Source organism: Boeremia exigua (genome assembly GCF_020726555.1).
Source record: "Boeremia exigua strain MPI-SDFR-AT-0100 chromosome Unknown C7974scaffold_2, whole genome shotgun sequence".
In the NCBI taxonomy this organism is placed as follows: domain Eukaryota; kingdom Fungi; phylum Ascomycota; class Dothideomycetes; order Pleosporales; family Didymellaceae; genus Boeremia; species Boeremia exigua.
Window position 1 is genome coordinate 248459 of NW_025763519.1, and position 19066 is coordinate 267524.

The following is a 19066-nucleotide window of genomic DNA, read 5'->3' on the forward strand; positions in this document are numbered from 1 at the left end:
CGGCTCCAGCTACGGCTGCGGTGCGCATCCGTGAAACGTGTGCACTGATGCTTACCGCACAGATACGTGTGTCTATTCGGGGTATCCAAGCCGGAATCAGCGGAACGCACACGATGCGAATTACGAGGCGCTGAGCCACGCTGGGAGAACGGCAGAACAATGACGTCTGCTTGTGACTATACCTGGATGACGAGAGGGCAGATACAACGACGCTGTCCAATCAGACAAATTCCTGTTTCCTGGCTTAGAGCGAGGGAGTGTTGACAACACATCGTTCATGAACTCCACAGAGTCCACACATAGCTGCGGAGTGTTTCGGCGTCAGGCTCGCTTACGGATGCGCTTGCACCACTCCGCCAGCTAACTAGTCAGGCACAGCTCCACCATCGCTTCAACACCCGCATCTACTCGAGACTTGGCCGTCCGCTCGCTGCCACACCGCCATGCTTGTCACTGTGCCTGACACTGCGTTGCTGCAGTTTCACTCGCAAGCACCTACCTTATCATTGTCCTACACTAGGCGGCTTATCTGGTGCTGTGCTCGCACGGGGCGAGATGAGCGCCCTGATTGGCCCGAGTGGGGCTGCTGTGGGCAGGCACTGTTTGCAAGAACCGCGAGAACAGCAGTATGCGCGCGATATGTGAGAGCAAGAGCTGGAAGAAACCGGAGCGTGGGCCCGAGATAAGCTGATCAGGCGGTGCGTGATGACGAATGCTGAGCAGCAGATTGTGCCTTTCGCCCATATGTGAAGCTCACGGTAAGCCCCATGTCGACGCGAACTACCTACCTGCACCAACACCGAACCTAAGAGTCGACGACCCGACCCACTTTCTGCACTACTTTGTTCTTTGGAACGGTCGAAGCGCCCTGATAATTTCCTTCCTTCGCTGGGAAAATCTTTCCTCACAAGCCTGAAACTATTTTAGCTCCCGTCCATTAAATAGCTTGACACCTGCAGCTCGAGACTCCTTTCAACAATATCGGTGAACAGCGTACAAAAGGTCGCTCAGCCTTTTCCTGGACTGCTCTCGTGCTTTGCACGCAGGATCGGCGACCATCGGCCACTCGGACCACGAATTCGCCATCCGGACGATCGAACATTCGACCAAGGAATTGCGCCTCCTGATCACTCAGGTCCTGTGAAAAAAATTACTATATTCGGACATCTCACGCACTTGCCCTGCCGCAGCAACATTTCACCGTCCAAAGCACGCCACCCCACTGCTTTCTCCACAGCCACTCCACTTGGAGCTGACCGGTTTCTTGAAAAACCGTCCAAGTCCACCACATCAACTTCCACTTCACAATGTCACCGAATTTGTTTTTGGCCACGCAAAAACTCTTCTCGCCACACAAATGGTTCCGAGATAACAAAACGCAAGAACGATCCATTCGGAAGACCGAGCACTGGGCGGAACCCACACCAGGACTCTACGAGTATATCCCAGGTCGAGGCTGGTACTTGATCGCAAAAGTGAAGGAAGCTGCACATGATCTTCCAGAGACAACCGCCAACGGAGGGCCAGTACAGGCAGCCCAGGATCCCCCTAAGGAGTACGAAAAGCTTTCTCGTCCGGTCTCTGTCCACTGGTCACGTGTCATAAAGCGCTATGTGCTCGAGGATGACTACAAGGCCCGCAAGAGATATGGCACTATCCAGAACGAGAAGGGCAGGAACACCGAAGTTGGGTTCTTCCGTCTCGATGACGGCGTTGCCTGGGTGCACTGCTGGGACCAGGAAGGCACTTTCATCCCCGGTCCCTACAAGCTGTGGTGCATCAGCCAGCGCACAGGCCAATTCCGACCGATGCTGAAGGGCGACGATCCGAACTTCGCCGGCTCACGCAACAACTCCCGCAGCAACTCACGCCAGTCGTCCTTCGAGCGCGACGCAGACAGAGCGAGCCAGGAGTCGCGCAGCTCCGAGTTCTACATCCCGTCTCGCGCGGGCAGCACCAGAGACGGCCCCAGCGTTTCTAGCACACGGCCCGGCAGTATCCGCATGGCCTCCCACACGACTTCGGCCACGCACAGTCAGCCGGCTTCGCGCCGCGCTAGTCCAAAGCGTAATGGCAGCATCGAGTACGAGAAGGACAAGGCTGCCATGCGACAGATGGCCAGAGACCACCGCGAAGCCCTCATTGCCGCTACGAAAACTTCGGAGGCCGGCTCTTCGAAGATGTCTGTCGAGCAGATTGAGCGTGGTCGCTCAAGTGCTGCGAAGGAGATCGTCTCCCACTAAAAGTTCTATGCATGGTGTTATCAATATCGGGTGGCTGTTGCAGTCTTGTGACAGCATGATTTGGTAACGACTTCCAGCGATATCTTCTTCTACTTTATTTTCCTCCCTTCTTCTTTCTTTCCTTCTCTCTTCCTGCGGCGTTCGATTGCGCACGGTATACCCAGGTATCTTTTCCTAGAGCGGACTGTTCACACGGCCTTTACGACACGACACATATACGATGCATACATAGCACGGTGATATTACACTATACTAGACAATACTTCTTCCTACCATCACAGTCTCCGTGCTCTTTGCGCTTGCTTCATGTTCGCAAGAATGTTCTGTCTGCCGCCGCGTTTGATGCTAACACACAGAGCTGCTGGCCGTCAACGCATAGCCACGATGTGGCGGCGTTTGGACGTCGCTCAAAGCATGTTTGCGAGACGACGGGGCTACTTGAATTCGCGGGCGCCGGTCACTGCGGTGTGGCTTCACGCCCGGCTCCACGTCTAAGGTATAAATCGTTGTGCACGTAAACTGAGAACTCGATAGATTCTCCAGTAACGGATTCTGGGCAAGTGACCATCTCTGAAGATTTGCTAAAGCTAGGTCAATTGATTGACTCGCTTTGTGGCTCCTTGACGGGTGGCAGTTTCCTGGGAACTTCAGTATCACCGATTCAACTCCAACCACCACGCCCCCCCTGACGCTACGCCGGTCTTTGAAGATGGACACATACCTCCTGGACGACCAGGGTCACAGGTGCGAAAGTTCTCGGCGAACAGCTGTGATGCTGGAGGATTGTGTTGCTGGGCCTCGGGAAATGGGGAATGGGATGGAGCAGGGACGGACTGGTGTCGATAAAGACAGGGAGAAGATCGAAGAAGGCATCACGACTTATGGTCTCGACAAGTTCGATGATGAGAATGCAATCGGGTCGGAACCTGTACCCGAAGAGCCCAAGACGCCCAACCATCTGCACACAGAGACACGTTCCTCACCTCAACCTTCCACCAAGACTAGTCTGATCCCCACCGTCAATATTGAGACCCTAAGCCAGCAAACAGACACTCTCGTCTCGTGGCTCGGCTCCGGCAAGCAGACTCTCGATGCCGTCCGCGCTCTTGGCGTGAGTCTGGTGCACGACATGAATGCCTACGCCGACGGCGCGGTCGAGCATAGCGAGAGCGATAATGAGCGCGATTCACTCGCCAATATGGGGAAGAATATGGTTCGAGTGACCGGGCTGCTTGATTTGTGGCACGATACACCGGATGAGTTGAGGGAGCTGCTGGGGCCGTATCTGGACCAGGCGTTTCTGAGGCTCTGTCTTGCCCATGAATCTCACGATGAGAATGGTAGTGCACCGTGCAACAAGCACTGTAATCTACTCCACGAGGAGAGTCTTCTCAGCAAAGCCAACGTCGCAGCCACCGCCCCCGTCACCCGCGACCTCGCCCCACGCGCTCCACCCCCCCTCGCTGCCCTCGAAATTCTAGCCCATCAAATTCTCTTCCTTCTCTCAGCGCTCACTCACAGTCCTGGCAGCATAGAAGCCAACTATGCTGTCCTCTGCACTACAGTGTGCATGCTCGAGGCCTACAAGCGTCCCGTGCTGTCGATCACAGACTACGAGCACCGCCTTGTGCTTGGTATCTCGGAGAATATCGAGGGCGCACTGGCGGTGTATGGGAAGTTGGGGCTGCCGGAGACGTATGCGTTTAGTGTGGGGATGAGCCGGTTGGCGGAGGCTTTTGGGGGGCTATTGGATGGGATGTTTGAGGGGGCGAGGAGGGAGAGGAGCTGTTCTGGGGTTGATGAGATGGGGTGTGGTGAAAAAAATTCGGCAACGGAGATGACCTTGGCCACTGACCAGTCTGTTCCAAAGCCACACGAGTATTTGGATGACACAGCAGACGTCCGGACGGAAGCACGCGGCGGAGCACAACGTCCGCCGAAGTGCACTGCAAGCTGCGACAATTGTATGCTCAAAGACGACATCTTGGAACCCACAGTGACAGAGTGTGGCGTTCCATTTAAGAGCATCGGAGAGACAATCTCTCCACAAGTGCAGCTTAGCACGATACCCGTGCTAAGAGGTGGAGGATGTGACACCTCGAGCGATTACGAGCACAGGCGCAGCAGCTTCGCAGAAAACTTTGAGCGTCTCTACGACGACCTCCTCCGACAGAGTGTAGAAACAGGTGGTGACACCGCGCCGCCCCCATGTACAGAGGCTTGGATGCAACTCGCCGGCCTATTGCAGATGCGGAATAGCTACCTCGAGCACCAAGTCAGAGAGGTGCGGGATACGAATGATAGTCTTGCCGAAGATGTGGCTTGGCTTGTGGATGTACAGGCGAGGCTCGAGGAAGAGCTCAGGGAAGTGCAGTCTGATCGGATCGCTGCGTGGACTGAGGCGAGGAATCTCCAAGCCCAGTTGCCCAGTTCGCAGAAACACGATGCAGCAATGGAGTCTGGAGCGAGTGACGGGGAGTCAACCTACACTGATATGACGATGTCTGGTTCTAGCGAGCTATCAGCATGCTGCAACATAGACGCCGGCACAAAGATAAGTCACAGCTCACATCAACGCAGCTCACCTACCCACAGAACCCCAGCCCAAGACAACTTCGACTCACCCCAAGCGCCCAGAACCTCTCTACCACCTCCAACCATCCAAGCGCACGCCTTCTACTTCTTCCCCCGCACCTCTCTCATCCTCCTCACAACCCCCCAGAGCACAACAACCTACCACTTCCCCCCCGGCACCATGCTCCCCCAGATACACCAAAGCCTCATCTCCCAGTTTCACGACGCTGTAAAGCACGACCCCGTCTTCCAGATCATGCACATCCTCGACGTCCGCGAGTACCTCGGCATCCAGACCCCGGACCCCGTGAATGACGAGCTGATTCGCATCGATCTACCAGACCTCGCCTGCCCTGATAACGGTGGTGGAGCGCCGATGGCCGCGTGGGAGGTGCCTGATTTCGAGGTGCCTGAGCACCCGGACGGGTGTTGGCAAGCCTGGAACGATGTTCAGCCTCGCTGCCGTGCGCGTCTGAACGCGGATAGCGGGCAAACGTCGTGCGTGGATGCTGACGAGCTGTTTCGCGGTTGGTCGTGGAGTGGTGCGGGAAGTGCGGCGTGCAGTTCTGGTGATCAGAGTCCGTGTACTAGGCGTGTCTGCCGTGTTGAGTGCGGTGGTGCTTGTGCGCGGGAGTCGAGATGCGGTCACGTTCAGTACCCAGGGCTGTGTTCGCCGCTGTGCACTGAGTAGCTTTGGTAGTACGTTTGGTCACGGCTTGTCGAAGTGGCAAAGGATGTATCTGGACCTGCGATTTTCTTGATAGACTAGATACTTTCTTTGCTTTCTTTTAGTCCTTACTTGTTGCTGAGGGACTCGCTGCTAGGCACCCGGTAGGACGTGGGCTGAACCTCGAAACGATAGTAAGAATACGGCTTGTGCATTTTGTGGACTCTTGTATGAGACGCCCACATATGAACATGGTTTAGCTTGCAGCATATACTCAAATCACAAGAACAAACCGACTTGGTTGTGTAGATCCCGAATTCTTCTTGGTACTAGCCACTCCGGCCTCATTCTTCAGGATACGAATCGATCGTCGTACTATTGCATAATGAATCTGCTTCATGTGTAGAATTGTAGAAAAGGGGGTCGAGGGCGGACTCCAAGCGCGATCTCCACAGCGATACGATGACAAAATTGGAGTTCTCCTCACTAGCCCTAAGCATTGAGACACAACGGTCGTACGAGGCAGTGGAAACAGGCTCAGCTAGACATGAGCACGAGTTTGCAAGATGCTGACAACGCCTTGCCATTGACGTTGGGCCTGCGGTGCAAGCACAGGAGCCGACCTCCGCAGCTGCATACACGCTAAGCGATAGATAGCGTCTCGGCAGGATGCTTGTCCAGTGAGATGACAGCGATCGACGTCATGGCCCTGCCGGAAAGACGCCGGGGTCAATTAGACAGCGGAGCGTCGGACCTTTTGAACGCACGCTTGTTGAGGTTTCCTCAATTAAACGGCTTCATGCATTCTCTTCACGTTTCAAGCGTCCAAATCGACGTGTCGCCAGACTGAACGGTCTCTTGTCAGTTTGAAGGGTACCGAGAACACCACAACATGGCTAACCAGCACGATGGGAAGCTGCCGGATGAGGAAGAAACAGGCGCGACTGGGACGGATGCGGCACGTGAGAACACCAACCACTACCAGCAAAGCACCCCGGCCGTAGACGATGCGAAAGAGGAGGAAAAGAAGAAGAAAGAGCCTGGGAAATTCAAAAAGAAATGGGACAAGCTGGGACTCGATGCCGGGACGCTCATAATGATGGCCAAAGCTGCGCTCCCACCGACGATAGCGCTTGCCATGTACGAGGCCGACATGGTGGCGCGGGAGTTCACGACCCTGGGATATCTCATGGCCATTGTCTCAATTCTCGGCTTCTGCATCATGCCAAGAGCCAAGTTCATCCAGACGATGACTATGAACATCCTCAGCACCTGCGTTGGCGCAGCTGTTGCGTTGTTGATGGTGTGGTCTGCTGTCAAGGCGCGCGAGCACACAACGGTGGCTGGCGCCCCGCCAGCAAGATACAACGCCTCGCAGTCATCGGTCCTTGGTGTGTGGCTGTTCTTCCAGATCTATATTGTCAACACGCTCAAGGCGAAGTTCCCCCAACTGGCGTTTCCGACGATCCTTTACTCGATATTTGTCAATGTTGCAGCGACGTCTGGATTTCTTTTTACGACACCCGCGCAGTGTGAATCGTTCATCAAGCGTCTGCTCGTGACTTTCCTTGCTGGGTTCGCTATCGCTACCGCTGTAAGCCTTCTGATCTTCCCAGTCACCTGCCGGACGGTCGTGGGGAAGGAGATGACTGGGTATCTTGCGCTACTGAAGGCAGCAATTGGAGCGCACAGAAACTACATCCATACCCTGGAAGGTTCGGATATGTTTGGGCCGGTGCCGATTTCCGGCGCCGAGAGTGGTGATGATGCAGACAAGGACGGCAAGCCAAAGGCCAGGCCCGAGGTTGTCGCAGTAGAGAAGACGATCGGAGCTCTGCAGGAGTTGCACGGAAAGCTTACTGCCGATCTTGCGTTCGCTAAGAGGGAGGTCGCGTATGGCAAGCTCACGCCAGATGATCTGGAAGCCATGTTCAAGCACTTGCGAGCGATCATGATGCCCATCCTCGGTCTTGGCTCCGTCATGGATTTGTTCAAACGGGCAAAGGAGATCAACCACTGGAACGACGAGAACATATCTGAGCACGACGACAGCATGCGCCAAAAGACCATTGGCGAGTGGAACGAGCTGTTTTCGTACGTCCACGAACCCTTCGATCACATTATGCAAGTGATGGATGAAGGCCTCACCCACATTATGCTCAGAATGCAGTTCGTAAAAACCCCTAAGAAGAAGAAGGGCCAGAACCAGGACGACACAGAAGCGAAGGGCGACACGGTGAAGCCTGGCGACAAAAACTTCGCTGAGTACATGGAGAAGCAGGCCAATATCTTCTACAGCACGAAGGAGCCCACGCTTCGTCACTGGATTGAAAGCAAGGGCATCAAACTCAGCGCCGACTACTTCTCACGTCCAGATCAGATTGATGAGGAGACACTCAAACGCCTTCCCAGCATTACTACACGAAAACGCGACCAAAGACAACTCTACATCCTTCTCTACGTCATCTTCCTTCTTAACTCGGTCAACCGCGCCATCATCGCGTTCGTCAAATTCGCCGATGAGCACGATCAGGCAACAGCTAAGAACAAGGTCATCAATCCTGGTGGCAGACGTCTGAAAAAATGGCTCAGTAGCATCTTCGCGCCTCAAGACTCGAATCACGATGATGAGACTACCATTGCCGGCTTCGATCGAAACAACACTACCATCTTCATGGGCGAGGCATACAAGAGCAAAAAGGACCCCGAGCATCTGCCTCCTAGGAATGCCTGGGAGAAGTTCGGTGACGCGGTCCGCGCGTGTGCGGGCTTCTTTCGCTCCTCTGAGTCGGCCTTTGGGTTCCGTGCTGCGTGCGCGACTATGTCGATTGGCGTCATTGCCTTCCTGCGCGACACGCAAGTCTTCTTCGTCGAGCAGCGCTTGGTGTGGGCCATGATTATGGTCGCTATCTCTATGACACCAACCGCTGGTCAGGCAATCTTCCAGTTTATCCTCCGAATCGCCGGCACTGCGGTCGCCATGCTCGTGGCCTGGCTGTGTTGGTACATCCCAAACGAACAAACAGGCGGCATCATCCCCCTCGTGTGGCTCTTCGTTGCTATCGGCTTCTACATCCCGCTCAAGCGCATGGACCTCGTGATTGTCGGCATGATCAGCGTCGTCACAGTCACCATGATTGTAGGCTACGAACTGCAAGTCCGCAAGATCGGCGTCCAAGCCGCAACCACAACCGGCCAGCCCGCATACCCCATCTACCAACTTGGGCCCTACCGCCTCGCCACCGTCGTCGGCGGTCTAGCTGTCGCCTTCTTCTGGACCGTCTTCCCCTTCCCGATCACCGAGCACTCGGCGCTGCGCCAGAAACTCGGCGGCGCGCTCTACCTCAGCGCAAACTTCTACTCCATCATGCACGAGCAGATGCTCGCCCGCATCCGCGGCGACACAGGCGACGAGGAAAACGACAAGACCTCACCCGGCTTCATGCTCAACAAGGCCCGCAACAAGGTCTTCGCAAAGCAAATGCTCACCCTGCAGGCCCTCAAAATGCACTCCAGCTTCGTGAAGTTCGAGTTCCCGCTCGGCGGCCGCTTTCCCGCAGACGACTACGCCGCTATCATCGGCCTCGTGAACAACATCGTGAACTACACCGCGCTGCTCGGCTACGCGTCGCAGGCCTTCACCCACCCGGTCCTCAACCCGTCCTCGGACCCCCCCTCGCCCTCCGCCGCGGCGCCCTCCCCCGACCCCCTGCAGGCCAGTCCGCAGTGGTTCACGGACTTCCGCCGCGTGACCGCGGACGCCAACGTGACGAGCCACGAGATCACAACACTTCTCTCGCTGCTCTCCTCGGCGATCCAGAACGGCCAGCCCTTGCCGCCGTACCTCAAGGCACCCCAGAACTACCACCTGTCGCGGCAGCTGCAGGCCGTCGACGCGGATATCCTGTCGCTGAGGCATATTGCGGAGCCCGGGTATGCGGCGTTTGCGGTCATGGCGATTAGTACGCAGTGCATTAGTATGGATATCGAGAAACTGTTGAAGTAAGTCGTGCACTCCGTCGATCTAGGCTTCTTGGTAGGGAGGGTTAATGCTAACACGTGATAGGGCGGTGCGGAAACTCGTCGGCGAGCTGGATTTCTCGTTCCATGTGGTGAGTACGGGGAGTGGGAATACGTCGGCGGAGACGCTGGTTAAGGGTGCGAGCCAGGGGAGTGGGGGCGCGAGGAGTAAGGTGGAGTAGGGGAGTGTGGCGAGGTACGCAGGAGGGTGCCGGAGCAGAGGAGTAGAGCATGCAGGATTCACGCAGCGCGCGGCTGCACAGTAGCATATTTAATTTTGAGGTCCCAACACCCGTATTGCTATTGCACGTGCATTCGCACTCACAGTGGAGTACGACAAGATACACTACAGTCTACACCACACCACCACTCCACAAAACCCGCACATTTCGAACAATAATCCACATTCGCAAACTACGCACAAAACGACACGCAGAACACGCCACGATCCCGCCCACCCATCCCGTCTCGTATATCAGTTGACATTCCACCCAAGCACCCCCAAAAACCAACCAACGCCAACGCCAACGCCGATGCCGACGCCGCCTGACCCAGCGCACCGGGCAAACAGGCACCCAAAACCCCACAAGCCAAGCCAGGCCGCATCACTCACACCCAGCAACCGCAGTCGCGCGGGCAACAATGTATATTCGCTGAATCGCGGGGCCTCTGCCTCTGTTCCTCTGTTCTCGCTTTTTCCTTCAACGCCATCGAACTCTCTCTCTTTCTTTCTTTCTCGTCTACGACCCCCAAAACACGCCTACGACGCACTAACAAGCGGCAGACTCGCGCGACTCCCCTGCCCGCGCGCCGCGGCGTTGCCGGCTGTGCGCATGGTGTGTGGCGACAGCTGGGGCAGGGTGGAGGCGCGCGGGGCGGTGGAGGCGGCGCCGGTGGTTGTGGGTTCGGCGTCGTCGGAGTCCGGGTCTGGATCGCTTGATTCGCTGGGGTCGCGGGGCGCGGGGGCGGACGCGGATGCTGCGGGGGGCGTTTGTTGGGCGTGTGGAGCTGCGGGTGCGGACTCGGGGGGGATGAGGGGGGATGCGGGCTGGAGCGGGAGCTCAACGGGTTCGAGTGCTTCCGTTTCGGCGTCGGCGGTGAGGGTTGGTGTTTCGGATGTTTGGGGCGGCGGGGCGGGGGAGCAGTCGGCGTCGATGCGCTCGTAGAACAGCATGAAGACGTTGCCCTGGTGCGCTTCGCGTTCGGAGATGGCGTAGACGGTGTCGTCGCTGAAGCGCCACCATTGCTCTTCGAGGGGGGCGGGGTCTTCCTCCTTCACTTGCTCCTCTTCCTCTTCTTCTTGCTGTTGCTCCTCCTCAATTACGTCCTCGGCGGCCTCATCAGCGACCTCTGCGTCTTCGTCGTTTTCTGCAGTCTCTTTTGTCTCTTCTGGCGCCTTGCGGACGGGCTTTGGATGCGACCGGTAGCAGACATAGTGACCATTGCCGTGGGTGCCAAAGTGAGTGACGGCAGCGCGTAGCTTGTACTGGAAGGGCGAGGGCGCAGACAGGTCCGCGCCGGCGAGCATAGACTCCGTCGGGTCGCGCGGCCACTCCTCGGTCTTGGGGTCGAGATCGGGTTTCTGCGAGCCGCTCGGCTGCGCGCCCAGACACCACTTGCCCAGATCCAGGACTGCTGGGTACGCGACGCCGGCGTTGTTCTTGTACTGCGAGTATGTCTCCTCGTCGAAGATGCTGCGGTTGATGTGGAGGACGAGCGACTTCGGCGCTCTGGCGACGACGACTTGCTTCGACTTCTCGCTCTTGACCCAGTTCTTCTTTGGGATGTTGAGTGTCTTTGTCAGAGTGGTGTCCTTCAGGTCCTCGTCGTCAAGGGCTTCCTGGACAGCCCGTAGGCGTGCAGCAAAGGGCGAATCGGGGCCCATTTTCGCTGCTAGCGGCGCGAGCGTGCTCTTCAGCTTTAGTAGTGTGCACTTGGAGCACTCGACGCCTTCGATGTATTCGAGATGGGTGTGCTCGTCGAGTAACTCGCGAACGTCGTACCCGGCTCGGGACCGCCCGAGCGACACTGTGATGCAATTGAAGGGGATGAGCGACAGGCCCTCGGAGTAGCCACACGTGGTGCAGCCAACACGCTGTGCGAGCGAGCCTTCCAGCGGAATGGGAGAGGCTTTTGGCGCTTCCGGCGCTTCGCTCTTCTCGTCAACCACGCCCTTGTCGCTCTTCTCCTTGTCGCCTGGTTCTGGTAAGCTAAGGCTCTTCGCGGTCTCAATCCACGAGACAGATGTGCGTCTCTTACTGCTGGTGGCCTTCTTGACCTCTTTGTCCAACTCGTCGAGGATCCTCGAATAATACTCCTGCGCGTCTTGCTGCGTAAAGGTGCTCATCGACTTGAGCTTCCCGCGGACCCAAAAGTGCTGGCCGCGCTTCTCGGGGTCGTTGAGCTGGCTGATCATCTCGAGCAGGGCGCCGTTGGTGGAGTCGCTCGCGAGCGCCGCGTGCTCGGCGGCCGTCTTCTCGAGGTAGTCGCGCAGTGAAGGCAGCGAGGCCAGGCCCTGGATGACGCTGTTCTGGTAGCACGAGTTGTCGTAGTTGCCCAGGCCGGGCGGCACGTCGCTGGGGCCGCGTGACAGGGCGCTGGTGACGCCGCGCACGCCCTTGGACAGCGCGCTCGCGCCCATGCCAAACAGGCTCCCCATCATGCCGCCGCTCTGCGTGGAGTCGTCGCTGGCCACGGAGTCGAGCGACGGCGCGGGCGACACGGCGCGCACGAGTTCAAGAGCCATCTTGTGGGCGAGCTGGCGCGTCCAGAACCAGACCGGGTAGCCTAGGAAGTCGAGGAATTTGAGGAGGGTTGCGACGCCGGCGATGACAGCGATGCCGACGGCGGCGGGGGTGGTGTGGGCGTGCGGCGTGGCCGAGCGGCGGTTGAATTCTTCGAACGTCAGGTAGTCGTTGTGGCTCATGCTCACTGCTAGCAGGCGTGCTGGGTGGGTGGGTGGGTGGAGAAGGGCTCCAATATTTAAGGGACAGCAGGCGGAATGAGACAAAGAGCGGCTCAACCCTCGGGCCAGCGCATGAGACACAGCAAACACAGAGGCGAAGCGTCGGCTTCCAACATGAAGACAGCGCCGGTGGTGTGGGAGAGACGAAGCGAGGGCGGCGCGCGGTGAAGGGTGGGCGCAAAGCTTGTGATGGCGCAAGGGTCCGCTGCCGCCAGCCGCCAGCCCTACGCCCCACAAAAAAGTCTCAGTGGTGTCGGAGGGGTCTTTGCAACTCTGGGACAACAGCGCAGTACCGCTGTTCACCACTGAATTTTCCAATTCTCTTGACCCCACGAGCCACTACACGCGTGACAGCCGCAGCCTGCCTACCGAACCACACCAAACCACCCCAAACCACACCTCCCACACCTCCCACACCGCACCTCACAATGGCCAAAACCGCCAAACTCAAGAAGAAGCGTACCCTCCCCCCCTCCCAAAACCACTTCCTTCCCCCTCTAACCCCCCTGCAGAAGTCACCCCGCACTCCCGCGCCGCGCGCCGCGCCGCCTCGCCCTCGATCCCACTCCCCAAGCCCACCTCACCGACCAGCACCCCCGCGAAACCCGCCAAACCGACACCCGCGCACCACGTCCTCAGCGCGCCCAGCGGCATCCGCAAGAAGCCCGCCAAAACAACGCGCGCGCAGCGCGTGCGCGCCGAGAAAGCCATGGAGCGCGCTGCAGATGATATGGATAAGTGGGCGCTGAAGCGCGAGAAGAGTATTGTCAAGGCGGCGGCGATTAAGGGGCGGGCTAAGGGGTGGGAGGATATTAATGAGTGGGAGGATGTTGAGGAGGGGGAGGAGGAGGGGGTGGAGGGGAAGAAGGTGAAGGCGAAGAAGGGGAAGAAGGTGAGGAGTGAGGTGGAGGGGGGTGCGGTGGGGGATGTGGGGATGGCGGAGGTGCCGGAGGTGCAGGGGGCGGCGGTGCAGGAGGGTGCGGTGGTGGACGGGGGGGATGAGATGTTGTGAGGGAGGAAGAGTTAGATACCCGGTCTTGGGACTGATGAGATATGATCTTTTACCCGCTGGTCGCTTTGTTGGTGTTTGTCATGGCCATGAGCAGCTTGAGCAGCTCGGTTGAGGAGGGTGACTGAGAATCCTGAATGGCCTGGAGCTCAAGTAGTCACTTTGCAGCGGACTGTTCCTTGCTGAGCAGGTACAGTGGGCAGACCACAGCCATCTGCAAACGAGTGTCTGGGATTAATCACAACCACGTCGCGAAAGACAATTCTCCACTTTCATGTGTGAATCTGCGAGATACTTGAAACGACCTCATGTCTCATTACTCGTGTCTAGAATCTACTTCTACATCTACACCTCCAACACTCTACGCCGCAGCACCATACGGCACCGCCTGCGCAGTCTCAAGATCAATGTACCCATAGTGCCGCAGCTCCTTGTCCTGCGCCATCTTCGCCCCCCACGCGCCCATATCCTTCTTAAACGCATCCAAGTTCTCCTGCCGACTGAGATCAATCGGCTCCTGGTCCTTCCCGACCTGGCGCATCTGCGTGCCGGCGGCCACATTCGTCATACCGAAGTCATTGTCGTCGATGGCCTGCTTGATCGCGCCCGCGACGCGGCCCTCGAGGATATCCTTGCACAAGCGCGGCTCCTGGGCGAGCGGGCGAGCGAGCCCAACGCCGTCCACCGTGTCGAGCGCGCTCACCATGGCGCCGACCGTCTTGAAGCCGCCGGTGATGTATGTCTTGGTCTTGGACAGCACGGGCACAATAGTCTCGGCGAACTCCAGGAAGAAGCCCTCGCGCTTGCGCGTGCTCTCGCGCTGGTGCCCGAACGCGAGCTTCTCGTACGTGCCGCCGGACAGCTCGACGAAGTCGAAGCCGTTGGCTTCCAGGATCGAGCAGATCTGCTTGGCTTCGTCCGGGTTGAAGCCCTTGTCCTGGAACTCGACCGAGTTGAGCTTGATGCCGACGATGAAGGAGGGGGAGACGCGGGCGCGGATTGCGTTTGTGATTTCAACGATGAGGCGGGCGCGGTTTTCAATCGAGCCGCCGTATTTGTCGGTGCGGTGGTTGGTGGTGGGGGAGAGGAATTGGGCGATCAGGTAGCCGTGGGCGCCGTGCAACTGGATGCCGCTGTAGCCGGCCTTCTCGAGGTACTCGGCAGCGTGGGCGAAGCCCTCAATGATGTTGGCGATGTCCTCGTCAGTTGCGGCGCGGGGCTGCTCGAAGGTCATGCCCATGACGTCGCCCTTGAGTTGGATGTCACTGGCAGAAACAGGGTTCTTCTGGATTCGCGACTCGACCTGTCGTCCTGGGTGGGAAACCTGGCCGACAAACAGAGAGCCATGCTTGGTTGCTTCTGTGGCCATCTCCTTGAACGCCTCGAAGCGCTCACCCGAGAACTCGGACCCGCGAGGGATGATGGGGTTGCCGGCGGCTTCGAGATGATCGTACTCAATCATGATGTTGCCGGACAGGATGAGGCCAATACCGCCCTCGCCCCATCTCCTATACAAGTTGATGAGGTTCTTGGAAGGTACACCGCGCGCCTCGAGGTTCTCGGGGTCCCAGCTGGAGATACGCTCAGTCATAGCTCCCTTCAGGAAACGGTTAGGTGCTGTCTGCCCCGAGAACTCGAACTTGAGAGGCTGGCCCAGAGGGGAGGCATCCTTGGAGTCGGACTCGTATCTCACTGATGGCGCCATTTTTTGTGGTTGTGAATTGAATGTAAAAGTTGGGTGGTCTAATGGGGTATAGTGACTTAAAAACGATAATTGCAACTAAAAATGTGATTATTGAAGAAATAGGGACTCCAAGCAGCTCCCTTTAACTGTCCCCGAACAATTGCACTTACAAATCAAACACATTGGCCGTCCATTCCCGAGGCTTCGACGTGTTGCGGGCGTGTTGCAGATGTTGTGTGCGCTATTGCCGGTAGGGGTCAAGAAGACGTCATGTCAGTCCACACATTTCCTTTTCCAGGGTCTTCACCGCTGTGGCACGGTCGGGTAGAAGAGTCGAAACGCATTGCGGGAAAGCTGATCTCGGCGAGATGGTAGGTTAGCCGGCGATCGAGTGAGGCACTGCCGCAGGCAGGTACGGGGTACTTGCTGGTGATTGGCTGTTTTCGCGGGGCTAATAGGTAGTGGATTTAAATAGTGGTGTAGTAGTATGTGCGATTACAAACCAACTGGAAATGCGAGACGTACGATGGTAGCGCCAAGGTTGAATTTGCAGTCGATGTAGACGGAAGAAGAAATAAGGTTGTACGAGGCTGAAGAAAGGAACGAGTCGATGCACAATGAGCCAATCGCACCACAGAGTTTGTGGACTCCAATCGCTTCTCGCAGCCAATGAGCCGCAAAGTGGAAGCACATAATTCCTGTCGAGCATATACGCTCCAATATGTGAGATTACTAATCGGACCAAAAGTCTTTGTTGGTATTGTCGAGCCTCAAGATATAGGCGGTCAGGAATATACAACGCGTGTGCAAGCTTTTTAATCGCAACTTTCGAAAGTCAACACTGGAAGGCTGTGCCAGAAATCAAGCAAGACAAACGTCAACAGCAAAGGCCGGATGCCGGTCATCGATTCGCTATTTACATATGCAAGCAAAGTCTCAACGCCCAATCAGACCACAATCCTCTCGAAACTGTACTTCGGCACCTTCTTGCTGATAAGCATACCAATCTCGCGCTTGCTCCTCTCCTCGCGCCTGCCGCCCTTACCCTGCTTCGTCTTCTCAATCCCCATGTCACCACGCCCACCAAGCGGCAGCATTGGCAAGTCATCCTCCTTGACACCTGCAACAGCAAATGGCTTGCCCTGGTTCTCTAGGCTCTTGGTAGACGGCTTCTGCGACTTCGGCGCGTTGGCCGCGTAGCGCAGAAACTCGCCGAGCAAGCCGCGCATGTAGCGCGCTTCCCAGAAGCCGTTGAGGGCCTCTGAGCAATCGGCGTGGAGGGCATCGATGATGTCCTTGCCGGAGTCGGCATCTGCCGGGCTGCCGACTGCGGCTAGCCAGGCCCCTGCGCCGATGGCGTCAAGGACGCTAGATAGGAGCGAGGCGATGATGGTCACCGCATGGTCGTCTGGGCTGTCGTCGTTGGAGGCTTCGGGGTCGATGAAGTCGTATTGCGAGGACCAGCCGCCGTTCTTGAGCTCGAAGTGCAGTAGACGGATCAGCGACTCGAGGTCTCGTCGTGGCAGGGCGGAGCGCAGTGTTGGGCCGATGAGGGGCGCGGGGAAGGTGTGCAGGCGGGTGAGCGCGGGGCGCAGAGTGTTGCTGCGGATGGAGACGCCGTTGGACAGAACAGTTAGGGCGTGGTCGACTTCTGTTGTCGCAGCGTCCAGCTCAACGTCGACGTCCATGTCCGATTCTGCTGAGACAGTGCCATTAGTGAGCAGTTTGGTAGTGTCCTCGGATGTTGAAGGCTTGTCATCGAGACTTTGCGTAAGGAGGCGAATGGCTTCGACGACTTCACCGATCGGTAGGAAATGCTTGTGGTTGAGCACGGCGGAGAGGAGGTGAAGTTCTGGGTCAAAAGCCACGATAGCTTTCACGATATCGCCATCTGTAATCTTGGGTACGACATGAGCGGACTCAGGAGTTTCATCCAGGAGCGCCCGGCGGATGGATTCCTTGGTCAGGTGGCCGATCTGTAGCAGCCACTGGAAGACGTTGGGTGGGAAGAACGCGACCTTCAGTGTGGTTCCTTCGAAAACGAAGATCTTGCTGAGCGCATACAGAGCGTGTTGACGGTGTAATTGCCGTTGCGACTCCGGAATAGCCGAAGGAATGTTCCACTTCCTCAATTGATCCTCGGCAGCCTCATCGTCGGCCTGCTCAACGACCTTAGCATCCTCTTTCGGTATGCTCGGGCCTACTCCATTGGTCAAAGGCCCGCCCTGTACCTCGTTCTCTTGTTTGGTCTGTGCGTCTGTCTTCTTCTCCAATGGGATACCCAAGCATGAAGCGAGAACACCCTCGAACTTAGCAATCTTGCTTTTTGAAGCGTAACGGTCTAGCTTCTCTTTCCTGTCTAACCACTTGGCTGATTCTGCACCAGCCTTTGGCTTGGCAAGGCCTTTGCCCAGCGCGTCGATGAGTAAGGTGCCTTCAGTCTTAACGCGCTTTCGCGCGTTAGTGCCGCCATACTGCATGCCGAGGAGTTCGTCGTCGCGTACGGCTACGACAAGGCCAAGTTCTGCGTAGTATGCTACCAAATGTGGTGTAGCTGCTGTCTCAGTATCTGGCTGAGCGTGCTTTCGCTTCTTGGATGCTGCATCGTCAGAAGAGAGAGTAGTAGCCAGCGGTAAATAGGCCTGCAGGGAATTATATTTGACATCGAACGCATGGCATGAGCCTGGAGCTGTCGCAAAGACAACATCTTGAGAGATGCGCAAGAAAGAGTCGATCTTGGCTTCGTTGAGTAGAAGCTCAGAGTTGATGTTTGGTACTGTCCCTGAGAGATCGTAGGAGATGATGCCACCATCGACCAAAATGTGCAGGGCGCCGCTGGTAGCATGGAGGGAGTATGTGGCAGTCGAGTCTGTGCGAAGCAGTATGCTTGAAGGCTTCGGTAGACTGATGGACAGCAGGTGCTTCAGAGGCTGGATCTGAGTTGAAGGCAGGTCGGCGTTCCGAGGCTGCACCTGCAACAGCTGCAGAACCCTAGATCCGTTCGCGTTTTGGCCAATTACGCAAAGAATTTGGGTGAGTTCCAAGAGGTCAGAAGCGCTGTTTGATTCGGAGCTCAGCAAAGCTGCGATATCCTCTCTACTACGCAGTAGGCCTCTTGTCACGTTACGGGCAGTCGAAAGGGTGACATTTTCAATCTTGAAATCCTCGCTCTTCTGCGAACCCGCTGCCTTCAAGTTCGCGATCCAGCGGACGGTTGACAAATCTGCAGACAAGCAGATGACGTCCCCGTTCTCAAATGTCGCAAGCACGTCATGAACCGAACCCTTGCTCGAACCGCTACCTGCGACAGGAAGCGACTCGATGGTGGAGACGCGCGAGCCATTCGAGGGCGTGTACGAGGTCTTCGCAGTCTCTGCATTGTCGCCGAGGATGGTCTCGTGGAAGCAGACGAGCTGTGACTTTGCGCCCGCAGTGGACTCGATAACAGAGGCGTAGGTGAAGCGGTGAGCGGGTGTCTTGGACGAGCCCTTGCGGTATGTCGAATATGGGGCGGCTGTGAAAGATGCGCTGGGCGGGAGCGCATATGAAGTGACGAGCTGTGGGTTTTGCAGCTGGAAATAGGTTAGAAAAGTCTTGAAATGACCGAGAGATCATCATACGCTGTAGATGCTGATACATTCGCCCTCCACGCCAACAACAATTTCTGTGCGCTTCCTCTTCTTGATGCCGCTGAGGCTGCAAACGCCAGTTGCGTGGATGCGGCCGTGCGTGGAGCTCACGGGCTTTGACAGCGAGGCCAGAGTAAACGGCGCGCCGATTTCCTTGTCGGACGACATTGTGGTTGCGAGGCCGATTGTTTGCTGTGCGAGGTCTTCTCGAGCCGCTGCACTGTCGCGCCCGCAACTTTCGAGATGAAAATAAAAGTGGGTCTTGTTAGCGGTGG

The 19066-nt window shown here is 57.1% G+C and overlaps 7 protein-coding genes across 7 annotated transcripts; 4 read left to right on the plus strand and 3 right to left on the minus strand.

Annotated features, from left to right (window-relative positions):
* Positions 1-1204: 1204 nt before the first annotated feature.
* C7974DRAFT_93956 (uncharacterized protein) lies at positions 1205-2396 on the plus strand. Its single transcript, XM_046147557.1, has one exon. It carries the CDS (start codon positions 1308-1310, stop codon positions 2241-2243), a length of 936 nt encoding a protein of 311 aa, XP_046001019.1. The 5' UTR covers positions 1205-1307; the 3' UTR covers positions 2244-2396.
* A 375-nt stretch (positions 2397-2771) lies between these two features.
* C7974DRAFT_446357 (uncharacterized protein) lies at positions 2772-5668 on the plus strand. The gene has a single exon (XM_046145593.1). The coding sequence runs from the start codon at positions 2953-2955 to the stop codon at positions 5506-5508; it is 2556 nt and encodes an 851-aa protein (XP_046001020.1). The 5' UTR covers positions 2772-2952; the 3' UTR covers positions 5509-5668.
* A 592-nt stretch (positions 5669-6260) lies between these two features.
* On the plus strand, positions 6261-9958 carry C7974DRAFT_468480 (uncharacterized protein). The gene is made up of 2 exons (XM_046146398.1): positions 6261-9486; positions 9551-9958. Exons 1-2 carry the CDS (start codon positions 6377-6379, stop codon positions 9684-9686), a joined length of 3246 nt encoding a protein of 1081 aa, XP_046001021.1. The 5' UTR covers positions 6261-6376; the 3' UTR covers positions 9687-9958.
* On the minus strand, positions 9959-12639 carry C7974DRAFT_384708 (uncharacterized protein). The gene has a single exon (XM_046140875.1). The coding sequence runs from the start codon at positions 12428-12430 to the stop codon at positions 10265-10267; it is 2166 nt and encodes a 721-aa protein (XP_046001022.1). The 5' UTR covers positions 12431-12639; the 3' UTR covers positions 9959-10264.
* A 258-nt stretch (positions 12640-12897) lies between these two features.
* On the plus strand, positions 12898-13481 carry C7974DRAFT_372027 (uncharacterized protein; the record flags this gene model as incomplete). Its single annotated transcript, XM_046140048.1, has 2 exons — positions 12898-12928; positions 12982-13481. 2 exons carry the CDS (start codon positions 12898-12900, stop codon positions 13479-13481), a joined length of 531 nt encoding a protein of 176 aa, XP_046001023.1.
* A 358-nt stretch (positions 13482-13839) lies between these two features.
* C7974DRAFT_408625 (uncharacterized protein) lies at positions 13840-15183 on the minus strand (the record flags this gene model as incomplete). The annotated part of the gene is made up of 1 exon (XM_046143340.1): positions 13840-15183. One exon carries the CDS (start codon positions 15181-15183, stop codon positions 13840-13842), a length of 1344 nt encoding a protein of 447 aa, XP_046001024.1.
* Positions 15184-15785: 602 nt separating this feature from the next.
* On the minus strand, positions 15786-18999 carry C7974DRAFT_350222 (uncharacterized protein). Its single transcript, XM_046139455.1, has 2 exons — positions 18783-18999; positions 15786-18734 (listed from the first exon to the last, which is right to left on the minus strand). Exons 1-2 carry the CDS (start codon positions 18957-18959, stop codon positions 16110-16112), a joined length of 2802 nt encoding a protein of 933 aa, XP_046001025.1. The 5' UTR covers positions 18960-18999; the 3' UTR covers positions 15786-16109.
* Between the last annotated feature and the right edge of the window lie 67 nt (positions 19000-19066).